Source organism: Petromyzon marinus, chromosome 18 (assembly GCF_048934315.1).
Source record: "Petromyzon marinus isolate PM22_M1 ecotype Great Lakes invasive population chromosome 18, UKy_Petmar_22M1.pri1.0, whole genome shotgun sequence".
Taxonomy (NCBI): Eukaryota; Metazoa; Chordata; class Hyperoartia; order Petromyzontiformes; family Petromyzontidae; genus Petromyzon; species Petromyzon marinus.
The window spans coordinates 4,464,345-4,476,487 of NC_133684.1; the positions used below are offsets into that span (position 1 = coordinate 4,464,345).

At 48.6% G+C, this 12,143-nt stretch overlaps 1 protein-coding gene across 5 annotated transcripts in view; it reads left to right on the plus strand.

Annotated features, from left to right (window-relative positions):
• The first annotated feature begins 418 nt into the window (after positions 1–418).
• The window catches only part of LOC116943590 (short transient receptor potential channel 4-like), a 29,345-nt gene continuing 17,620 nt past the window's right edge, over positions 419–12,143 (plus strand). For 2 of the 5 annotated variants that reach the window (XM_032956554.2, XM_032956558.2), the window contains exons 1-3: positions 419–1,075; positions 1,304–1,560; positions 7,830–8,221. In XM_032956554.2, coding sequence (XP_032812445.2) covers positions 7,844–8,221 — 378 coding nt within the window. In that variant the 5' untranslated portion in view covers positions 419–1,075; positions 1,304–1,560; positions 7,830–7,843. The remainder of the gene's footprint in view (positions 1,076–1,303; positions 1,561–7,829; positions 8,222–12,143) is intronic. The other 3 variants (XM_032956555.2, XM_032956556.2, XM_032956557.2) reach the window with 3 other exon arrangements.

Genomic DNA, 12,143 nt, shown 5'->3' on the forward strand with positions numbered 1-12,143 from the left:
GTGCTATAGTGTGCCCAAGAAATCACGTCTGCGCTCGTGAGCAGTCTACGCGAGAAATTAATAGACCGTATTGTATATCTAAATTGCATATCTAAATTGGTTCACTCTCTCGACCGGAGAGCCTTGAAGGCTTGTGTTAACAGCCACCATGTGTCTAAACAAAAACACTCTGGACGGGGTTCGACGTGCTATGTCTCATCAGCAGCGTCGGACCCCGACGAAGCGAATACTATAATATCATTACCATTACCAAGAGTGCAAAGACAAAGATCCCCGTATAGCATTTACAGACTTTTGGGACAAGGGCTGTTAGCGAGCCCCGATGAAGGCCATCGTCCTTGGGGATGGACTGCATGATGATGACGATGATGATGATAAAGGCCGGCACGGCACATGAGGGGTGGGTGGCCAAGCACCACGCCCGACTGCCTTTATCTCCCCAGTGGCGATTTTTACAAACCGCACCAGGTACTCGTTTGAACCTTATTCGACCTAGGGGAGGCCGAGGGACCGGTTCACATAACCGTCACTGCTGTTGGCCGTGAGCTGGAATCGAACTCGAGCCACCGGTTTTGTAACGCAGCGTAGCGCTAACCACCTTACTGCTGCTCCTCGCACGAGAGTGCGCGCGCCTGCGCGCGCGCGGACAGAGACAAACACACACACACACACGTGTAGTGTTACTGCAGCGGAGAACGCACGCAGCGGCTGTGAGAGTGGAGGAGTGTTGTACGGGGAGGAGTGCGCAGAGCGCGCACACACACAGCCCCACTCACTCGCACGAGTAAGGGGTACGGGGCACGCGCACAAACCCGGAGGAGGAGGAGGCGCGCGCGTGCACGCGGAGTCTCAGGAACGGAGTGGCGCGCGCTCAAGGGATGCCGCTTGAACAGTCGCTCGTCTTGCGTACCGTGAGTGTCCCAGCGCAACGATGATGACGACAATTACCATTGTAGCAACAATAACCGGTGTGCCTGTCCTTGCCAGTATGATTTCAAATATCCGGTTTTCACCCTCTCGTATCAATGCGCTCTCGTCTTGCCAAGCCCTTGGACGACAAGAAGACTGAATTCAGGTATTACATTAGTTGCAATTATGTTTTGCAGACATTGATCAGTAGGACGCTTTTGTTTTGAAGAGCGACTTTGATTTGCGCTGTATCTTTGTATGTGTTTTATTTATTTATTAAATATACATGCACATGATATAATAACGGTACAGGTGCCGTTTCCGCTTGTTGGCTGCGGCTGCTGCTGCTGCTGATGATAATTGTGATGATGTTTTTTGTTCGCTTCACCGACAGCGCAGCGGATCGAACGCGAGACGCACGGAGCGTTCGTCCATCGTACGGACGAAGCGCAATGCGTGCGTGGTGGATAAGTGACCTCGGCAGACGACAACCACCAGCAGCAGCAACAACAGCAACAACAGCAACAGCAACTGTGCTCCGGGCGCTGTCATGAGCTCCTCGAGAGGACAAGAAATAGAAAGGACGACGAGCCGTCGTGTCGCACCCAAGGGTCTCGCTTCACGTCCTGCCTACGCAGCGCACAAATGACGGTGAGTTGATTTGGCCCCTCACCTTCTTCCGCACACGAAACATCACTCCGCATACTTTCATCGGCTCGATTTCATGACCACCCCCGCCCGTTTGTTGCCAGGCCACTTTGCCACAGCGACAATCTGAACGCGCAGAAAGCGAGGTTGTGTCTTGCTTGATTTTTCGTTGTTGTTGCTGTGTGGGTACAACAAAAGCGATGCCCTTGTTTGAGTGGTGTGACCAGATGAACCTTAAGGATGAAGATAGAAAGTGGGGGGGGGGGGAGGGGAACGTGTTATTTTGCATATTTTATAAAGTGTCCGTCAAACGTGGAATTGAGATTCGACCCACGTCCGTGCTTGCTCGCTCGCCAATATTGAATGTATTTACTTACCCGTGGGCTCACTCACACTTCGGCATGTTGTTGTTGTTGTTGTTGTACGCCGCCTATAAAACGCGTAGGCTTCAACAGGTGACTTTGATCATCGTGGCTGCGTGCGCTGTGAGGATTCGCGATCGGTGCTTACGAAACAATGGGCGCAGAGAACACCGCGGGTTGTCTGGAAATCGCCTCGCGCCTCGTGGAGCCGGCGCATTGTTGTTGTTGTTATTCGTTTAATCATCGTCAGCAGCAGCCATGATCGAGCCGCTGCTGGATGAAGGCCTCCACAAGCCGCTTGCGTTGCTCGCGATTCTGCGATGTTAATGATGACGACGATGATAATAACCAGCAAGCAGCGGCACGCGAGCTCATTTCACCGCCGCATCTTCTATCGGTGGACAGACTTCCTCCACCCGGTCACGTTTTTATTTGTTGGATCGCCAATCAGTCATTCATTTGTCTCGACCGGCGGCCACCATCCCTTCCGAGCGACGCGCCCTGTCCCCAAGTGCGCACTTTACTTTGGACCGGCTCGGCACGTGGCGATGTTTAAGAGGCTCCAAAAACGAGGCGTCAAAAAAGGCAGAGGGAGCGATGGAGCGAGCGAGCGAGCGAGCGATGGAGCGGGGTGCTCCGGTGATGACTCTGAACAATGCGTCCGGAGAGGCGCGCAACAGACTCGGCACAAAGGACCGGTGCATCGCGATATCGCTACCGAGCCGCGAAACGCGTAATTCATTCATCACCTCTCTCGCTCTCTCCTCTCTCTCTCTCTCTCATCTCTCCCCGCGTCGGTCACAAGTACACAGGCTGCTCCTCTTTGTTCGACGGATAAGCAGCGAGCTTAGGAGCCCTTTTCAACACGACGAGCGAGCGAATGCCCTCCACAAGAGACGCCTTATCCGTGCATAATTAACCCTCGGGTTTCTCTTTGGTTAGTTGCAGAGGTTATGGATAATTATTAAAACCAACGATCCTGGGATGGCGGTGGGGGGGGGGAGGAGAGTGGTGATGCAGTTACGTTCAGATAACGACGCTGGTTCAAAAGCTTAGTAGCTCCCGCAGCCCTACGGCGAACCTGTTTGTGCTTTAGTGGCCACCCGTCAACAGCACATTGAAGGATAAACCCCGCTTAGAAAATTAACGGAGGTTTTAATAATTGCTGTAAGATGTATGGGTTTTTTTGTTGTATCATTAATAAGGTGTTAGGTGGATTATTGTTGATGTGACTGGTGGCGTGCCTGTCGAGACTTCGGGTGCACATTTTTGTTTAACTTATTCGTTGATGGGGTGTTTGTTTTGGTCTATTTTTTCTGGCCAAAATAGAAACGGTGCGTTTGACGAATACGGCCAAAAGGCGTTGTGCGTGGCAGACCAAGGATGGGATTTTTGCCCCTGAATTGTGCTTCTGTGCCGCCACCTGGCGGTAGTTTCCACTCCCACGGCACGACAAGACGCAACGTGATCAACGCATTCGTTTATCGGAGCCACAAAACAACGACCCCCCCCCCCCCCCCCCCGTAGAGCCTTAACAGCGCTTAAGAAGGGCGGAACGGCACACCAGGGGGGTGGGTGGCCAGGAGCACGCCCGGCCGCCTTTGTCTCCCCCGTGGCGATGTTTACACACCGCACGAGATACTCATTGGAGGCTGAGTCGATGCAGGTGAGGCCCAGGACCGGTTCAGATGAACGTCACTGGTGTTGGCCGTAGGCAGGAATAGTATTGTTTATAGGTACACCCCCCCCCCCCCCCACCTCTCTTCTTAGCAGAACATTTAACAGGGAATATATATTTTTTGAGAAAACATTTTATTTCAAAGCCTCTACACACCTTCCACCAATCTTAATATTTATATGAAATGTTGGAACCATTCCACCTCTGTAAGATATGGAGCCATCACTTTAACAATATTACAAAATAAAATCACCTGTCGGATTTTTTTTTTTACGTAAATGGATCATCCATTTAAGGCACTAAATAAATGGGATCTCTATAAAGTAATCTCCCTGTGGTACCTAGTTGTTCAAGTACAATATATAATATCTGTGTGGCATTCAGGTAGGGTTACCACCCATACGCGATTAGCATGGACAGTCAATATTTCAGATGCAATATTCACATCCCTCAGCACTTGCTATTATTATTACTACTACTAATGTGCTTGTTTACCCAGGAGAGCCTCACTGATTCTCGACTCTTTTTTCAGGATGTTCCTGCCAACTTTTCACAGCAGGGGGCAATGTTGTTATTTATTATCCCGATTGGGATGTTTTTGTTGTTGTTGCTGCCAATATCAGTTATACATTACGCGCGTGGGTTTATTTTCGCTATGGGAGGAAATCGTGGAACCTGGAGGAATACCACACACACACAGAGAAATCCACACAGAGAGAGTCGCCCGAGTCGGGAATCAAACTCAGGTCCTTGTTGCCGCGAAGCACAAAGTGTTACCACTGCGCTTTCGTGCTGCATACTATTTTACTCTTTAAATTGATTGTACGGTTTGATTACGTTGTCCAATTAAAACGGGTTGCCAGCTAATATGACTTTGAAGTGCAAATCACCAAATTACCCTGACTGCCGAAACTTATCAGATCTCAGCAGCCAAGCTGGGTTGAGCATGAATGGTGCGTTGATTTGAGCTTTCCGCAGACTTGATTAAAATGCATTTCTGAACCGTATTCGGCGACGAATGCGTGTGTGACTTCATCTTTGCAGTCGTTGCTCGAGTCTCCATCTGATTTCCGTAGACCACACAGGAGGCAAGCAGTGAATGAGGACTCATGAGTGGGCATGTAACAGGGTGGGCAACGTTCTCACCAAACGGGTGCAGCTGTAATGCTCGGCGATTGAGATTCCGTACCAACTGCTTGCCACGGAACAGGCGGCTTGTAGGGAAGTAGCATGCGCAGTAGCAACAGCAAAATTGTACGACAAACGGACTCTACAACAGCGGCAGTAGCCGGTTGTAAATGCCTTACTGGCGCCGGACTCACTCACCTGATGGTGCGTTACATTCGCACTGCTAATTCACCCGTTGCCTCTGCGGTGTATGGAGAACGAGGTGGTATAGGAGGAGGGCGACTTGAGCAACAGCCTGGCTGGCATTGAGGTCACAACGACGCAGTCGGTCGCGAATGCAGCGTGTGACAATGGCCGGTGCTGGGTTGTCATAGAGGGGCTGCGGGGGTCTACGTGGTGAGCGGTAGAGAGGGCAGCAGTGGAGCAAAGTCAAGCGTTGGTCCGTGCATCCAATCCTTCAAACGCATCTGCGCTTCCCGCCTTCGCCATCCCCGTCCCGAACATGGTGAAGTATGGTCATGTAATGAAGGTTTTTGGGTTAGATCGCCACCAACATAATTTTGTAAATAATATTGGTCGCGAAAGCCTTCGTGTTAAATATGCACGAATAGCCCCCCACACCCCCCCCCCCCCCAGCAGTGGATGGAGACAAACGGAGCTGTACGTGTGCACGAATCTGCAGTGCTGTACACATTATTATTTTTTTACGTGCGATCTTTGTCCATATTTTGTGAAATCACAAGATTGGTAACCCCGATATTCAGGTCACATGTAACGTTCTATGTTTTCGACTGGCGCTACGAAGTCGTTGATGATCGCCATTCCAGGTGACGTGGTGGTCACGTTTAGAATTGTAAAATGTCAATATTTTTACGGGGAGCAATTTTAATACCCACCAATTTTTTTGGTCTCGGAAGCAGATTAGGCAACTTCAAGAGACATTCCTATTTTTAGTGGTCCATTCAGGGATTACTTTTAAAGATAATTAATAACACACGGGCCTGACCGTGGAACATAAACACGCATATAATTATTTTAGGAGGTCTCTCTAGGTCATTTCATTGTCATACTAATCCACGTGACCGTACCAAGGTAAAACACGTGATTAGAATGTCTCCTTGTGAATAAGAAGTGTTTCGTACGGACATAGCATAGCCTTTGCTGGGCATGAAAATCCTTCTCATGTGGCTAAGTAGGTGTCATTACATCCTGGGGCAATTGCATTTGCCACGGTGTGTGGCGGCTATTCCATGAAACCGATATGCGACTACCCCTTTCGAGCCTCGTATATAAATTGCTATTTAAAAAAAAGATATATTCATAATCAAACGCAGCGAAACCAACACGTGCAATTGATTACTGCTTCTCATATTTGGACTCGTCACTGGGGTTAAATTATAGGCGCGCCATGAAATCCTTCAGGGCATACGTATAAATAACATCGATACTAAACCTACACGGCAGTAGAGTAATTGTATCATTTAAATTATTTACCTAGGCATTGTTATTGACATCTATAATTTAGCGGGCTTTGATTACAGATAAAGTGGTAAGTGTTATTCAATTAGCAACGTCAAGCCGTCGCAGTGCCTGCGTCACTGAAATTCATCACGCTTACCTCGACTGTTACGTTTAAGAAACCAAAATAGTGGTTTGCAATGAGATGGCTAAGTGGGGAAGCGGTGGCGCAGAAGTTAGAGCACTGCACTATGACTCGAGCGAGCTGAGTTTGAGTCACAGCCGCGGCTAGCATCAGTGGTGCGTAGTCTCTGAACGCGACCTGTGCACTCCGCTTCACGGAGCCGCATTGACCAACGTGGCGATGTCCGTCCGGTCAAACAACCCCATTGAACAATTCCTGTGTGGAAGAAGCCTTCTTCCAGCAGTGGATTGGCAAAGGGCTGTAATTATTATTATCATTGTATTACAATACACAACGTTCAGAATACATCCTTTCATTTTAGGAACTGTTCCCTTCGTGACATCTAGGCGAATGAACCAATAACTATACACAAGGCCGTAGCCATGGAGTCAACATTGGGGGGGACCAAATCTTACAGGGTGTCTGGAGGTCCCGCCCCAGAAGAAAATCTAAATTTGAAAACGAATTTCATGCCATTTCCTGCCTAAAATAAAAAAAAATTCACTAACACGTAGGATGGACTTTTTATTTATTTTTTACAATAATGTCTAATAGTGTATTGTATTACATTGCTCTGTTTTTTCAGTTTTACCTTTTCTTGTTTCATTGTATGTAATGTCAGAGATTAGGGATTAATAAAGTACAACCATAACCACAATCATATGAACAGAAATCTATTTTATAGCAATATATTGGGGGGGGGAGGACATTTTGAGCGTATTTGAATATTGGGGAGGATGTGTTGGGGAGGATGTGTGTCCCCCAATATATATTATAATTACGGCCTTGACTATACATTTTCACATGAGCAAATGAGATCTTACGTCTACGTAACAGAAGGACCCATGAAAGCCAACCATAAGTACATTTGGTATTTGTGCCAGCCTTAGAGTGCACGGCTATCGCAAAGACGCTACGTGTCACAGACAATAATAATCTTCAGTAGTTTGACAGCAGCGGGAGGGGGGCCGGTGGTGGTGGTGGTGGTGGGCGACGTTGCTAAGTGGCTTCACTCCAATTGGGTATCTTGGCGAATTATTTTAAAATGTGGCAAGTTTGAGACCTTTATTCCAGCACGGTTGCCCCGGGTACCCAGTCGTGCTGCTGCGCTTCAGCCGCGCCTCTCCCGCCAGCACCGCCGACCGCCTTGCGTGTACGTGTGCTCGTGCTGAGCTTCTTTCGCACCGACCGCAGCCAACCGTGCTAAAATCGGAGGTGCGGGAGGACAACAAAAACACAAAAATCAGTTCGAAAGAAGCCAGCTTTCAATCCTGACCATTTAAAAGTGCACAGCTCCTCCCGTCCGCCACGCCATTTGCCTTGCGCGCACGTACGTATGCTGAACTTCTTTCGCACCGTACGTAGCCAACCGTGCTGAAATCAACGAGGAAAGCTCTGAAACAAGTTGAGTTTTCAATCGAGATGACGCGAGAGTGCACGGCTCCTCTTGTTGGCCGCGCAGGCCGGCCAGCGAACATGGCCCAACTCTACTACAAGCGCAGCGAGCAGGCGCCCTACCGCGACCGCATCCCGCTGCGCATCGTTCGCGCCGAGGCGGAGCTGTCGCCCGCCGAGAAGCTCTACCTGAGCGCCGTCGACAAGGGCGACTACGCCGGCGTCAAGCGCTCCCTCGAGGAGGCCCAGATCTACTTCAACATCAACATCAACTGCACCGACCCGCTGGGCCGCAGCGCGCTGCTCATCGCCATCGAGAACGAGAACCTGGAGGTGATCGAGCTGCTGCTGAGCAGCAACGTGTTCGTGGGCGACGCGCTGCTGCACGCCATCCGCAAGGAGGTGGTCGGCGCCGTCGAGCTGCTGCTCAACCACAAGAAGCCCCGCGGTGACAAGCAGGTATGAGTCGAGGTCAAAGGTACACGGCACCACCCCACCCCCCCCCCCTTGTGTCCCCACAGACACATCCTGAGCCGAGCCAGCGTAAAGGGGCCACGGCGCCTCAAGTTGAAATGTTGCTCCACTCGCTGAGCCGAGCCACCACGGGAAACTGACTTCTGTGGGATAGTTTGTCACTGGTTATTTGCCAAGTTGTATTATGCTGGCCTCGCAAGACATCTGAGTCTGATTCGGGGGCCAACTCGGGGCAGGGTACGGGTGGATGACGCGCTCCTTGCGTGTGACGTCAGTCAATGCAAGTCTGGGTTGTTGTGGATATGGCTACTTGCCATGTGCCTACTACCTGCAGTCGACCATGCAATCGAGAAAATATTGAGTGAGTAATTAAGCCTTCCTCATTCCCTAACTTCACGATTGCCCATTTTCATCGGATTTTTCCACGCACAAAAATGTGGCAGTGCCTCCACCGCCAACAGAGGAGATGTGAACGATACCCAGAGTGTTCTTGGTTCTTTCGGTAAAGTCACCACGTAGAAGGGAAACAATAAAATAATAAAAATATAAAACAATAAAATTCTCACGACGTGTCGATTGCAACACAAGCAATCATCATCGAAACGTCGTGAGAATTTTATTGTTTTATATTTTTATTATTTTATTGTTTCCCTTCTACGTGGTGGCTTTACCGACAGAACCAAAAACATGAATCCCTGCAGTCACGAAAGCTTTCAATCAAAAGATACCCAGAGTGTCTCACTGCTCAATTGGGGCTGTGTTCGTGTCCATCGCAGGCCCAGGGCCAGCGATGGAAATTCGTCGTAGTCAAGATGGGAGAGAGTTTCTTTACAGGATGGACACTTGTTTATTTTTCACCTGACGCGGTTGTCTGGCTTGACCACCTGAATGTGAAATTTGAGTTGTTGCTCTGCACCTGCATCAGCCAACGCAGCGCACCTTTGTGTGTGGTTAACTCTCATTGTAAATCGCCAATACATCGAAAACAGGTCCAAAATAGCCTTTGCAAAAACAAATCTGAAATATGAAAATGTTAAATCTGAAAGGCACCTTTAGCGCTGATATAGATGCACAAGCAGGCCACGTGTCAAAGCACGTGGAAATAAACGCGTGTGTGTAAAAAGGCTGCGATCAGATTTTGTGATATTTGAGTGTTCCAAAAAAACCCGAAGATTAAGCCGAGATCCAAAGTTTCAGACGATCCAAAATCTGTGATGCTTTTGCATCCATCCAAAACCAGAACTGAAGCCAATAATTGGCCATCATTTTCACATTTTCCCCGACAAAATGGTGACAACGCTTTTTGCTATCGTGCAGATGCATAAATGTGCAGTACATCACAATGCAAATGATCCAAACGGCCGAAAAACATGTGAAAGTGTCCTTGAAAATCCCAATATCCCAATTCCGATATATTTAAATCCGAAACTCATCCCTCGTGTGTACATAACTCAAGGCACTGCCGCCATGCGCATGAAAAATCTACAGATGTTGTCAAATGTCAGAAGGGCCATCGATTGGAGGCCGCACGTCTCACGGGAACTAAACCATCACAGAAATCCCCCACAACAAAAAAACGTTTCCACAATGCATGTCGCGATCCGTCTTTCGCTTTTCAACGTGATGGAGACTGTTAACGAACCAAAAAAAACATCACCATCGGCAATCCGAGCGACAATTTGAAATGGTGCTTTGGGATTTTTTTATTCAATATTTTCTTCCTCAATCGTAACTCAGTTGGGGAGCTGCCATGGCGTAATGGTTAGCACAAGGACCTGCAATCCAAAGGTCGTCAGTTCGATTTGACCTCTCGGTCTGAGCAGTTGAAACAATGGGCAAGTTGCTCAAATCTCCCCCCCCCCTCTCGCTTCTGTTCTCGCAGCAATATAAATTGGCACCCCAGAGTTAGTAGATTTTGCAGTTCCCGTGTAGTGGGGTGAAGTGCGGGTATCTCTTCTAAGAGTGTGGCGAGCGTGGAAAAAAAACTTCTCTGTTCACCTCCAGAGGGAATCTGAAGAGCTCTTTCTAGTGGAGGCTGGTAATTACAAATTGAAATGAGATTTTACATGCAGTATATAATGAGGCTGAAAAATCCCCACTTGTTCAACACCGGTGTACTCCATATCGACAGGGAGCTGTCTCAGCACTCAATAAAACCGATAGTCTCTGCAAGATCAGATCGCTCTGTGTGGGCCCTCTAGTATTCCATAGCAGTCCATTAATCAACACGTAGTCTATTCTCTATTTTCCAATTCATGGCTTTGCCATAGCCATGAGACGATAGTTATAATTCCACATAACAAAACACATTGTATGAGAATAGGTTTTGCCCTTTCTGGCAATAAAACAGACACCTTTTGCCAAGGAGTTATGGTCTGCATTAAACACATATACTTGTGGTGAACATGCACACAAAAAACATGCTCTATAACAGTATATGCATTCTTGATTTGAAGCTTTCGTGACCGCAGGAATCCATACTCTTTGGTTCTTTCGGTAAAGTCACGTGGCTTGTGTGGCGATCGAAACGTCGTGATCTATCATTGTTTTCTACCTACGTGACTTTACCGAAAGAACCAAAGAGTATGGTTATATGCGTTGTCTTTGAAACGGATTGGTCCACACCAGAGACAGCTTTCTTTAGAGCCTAGTCTCAAACAGTGTTAGACCGGAGGACGCCGAAAGGGTAAAACCTATTCTTATATTTTGATACTGGCAAGGGAGGTCCCATGAAAATTATATTGTATTTACTCTGGCTTGGAAAGTCACTATTGATTTCAGCCGTGGGCTCCGCAATCTTTGGTATAAATGAGCACTATCCAATGATCTCGAGCATGTTGACACTTTTTGCTCAGTATGTTCTTTTATCCCAATTTTATTTCAATTGTGCCATTGCCGTCGGGATCTCATTGGCGCCATCTGACCACCTCGGCCATGACCTCCCCCCCCCCGTGTCCTTGTTTAACCTGGTCGGGTGGCACCATTGGTAAATCACTCGACTCACGATTGGAATATTTAAAGTAAAAAAAATCGCAATCTTTCGGTAAAGTCACGTAGATTAAAAATATATGTAGTGGTTGATTTCACTCGGACAACGTTTGTCTTTCTTCCAACACCACTTTATTTACAGTTCTCCACATGTCCTCAATGCTCCTCGCTCGCCGTCTTTGTCTCTCCAATCTCCGCTTCTCCGTCAGCTCCGATGTCTCTGTGCTTCCCCCACTGCTGGCTGCTTCGTCTCTGTTCTCCGCTCTCCGCTATCACCATGCTCTCTCCACTGCTAACTGCTTCGTCTCTGCTCCCCGCTCTCCGCTATCACCATGCTCTCTCTACTGCTGGCTGCTTCGTCTCTGCTCCCCGCTCTCCGCTATCACTGTGCTCTCTCCACTGCTAACTGCTTCGTCTCTGTTCTCCGCTCTCCGCTATCACTATGCTCTCTCCACTGCTGGCTGCTTCTCTCTTCAGCTGCTCCACGTCCTGCCTCGTCCAGCCCCCGACTCCAACTCCCCGTTTCTCCTCACGTCTCAACAATTTATCCCCGCTCTCATTACACCCCAATTAATTAACCCGCGTCCCAACGACGCTCCTCGTGCCCGTGCACGTGTTACCTCGCCAGACTTCAAGACGCCACCTCAGCCCTGACAACCACACCAGCCAATCACAGCCGTCCTTGGCTCCCCCAGCTTAATTGGCCCAATCGTTACCTCATCGTCCCAATATGACCCCTACTGTCCTGCTCCCGCGCAAACTCACCAATTACCCCCATGCGCCTATTTATTCCACTACACATATATAACAAAACCCACGACGCTTCGATCGCAACACAAGCGGTCCTGACGACGACCGCTTGTGTTGCGATCGAAACGTCGTGGTTTTTAATATCTACGTGACTTTACACAAAGGACCA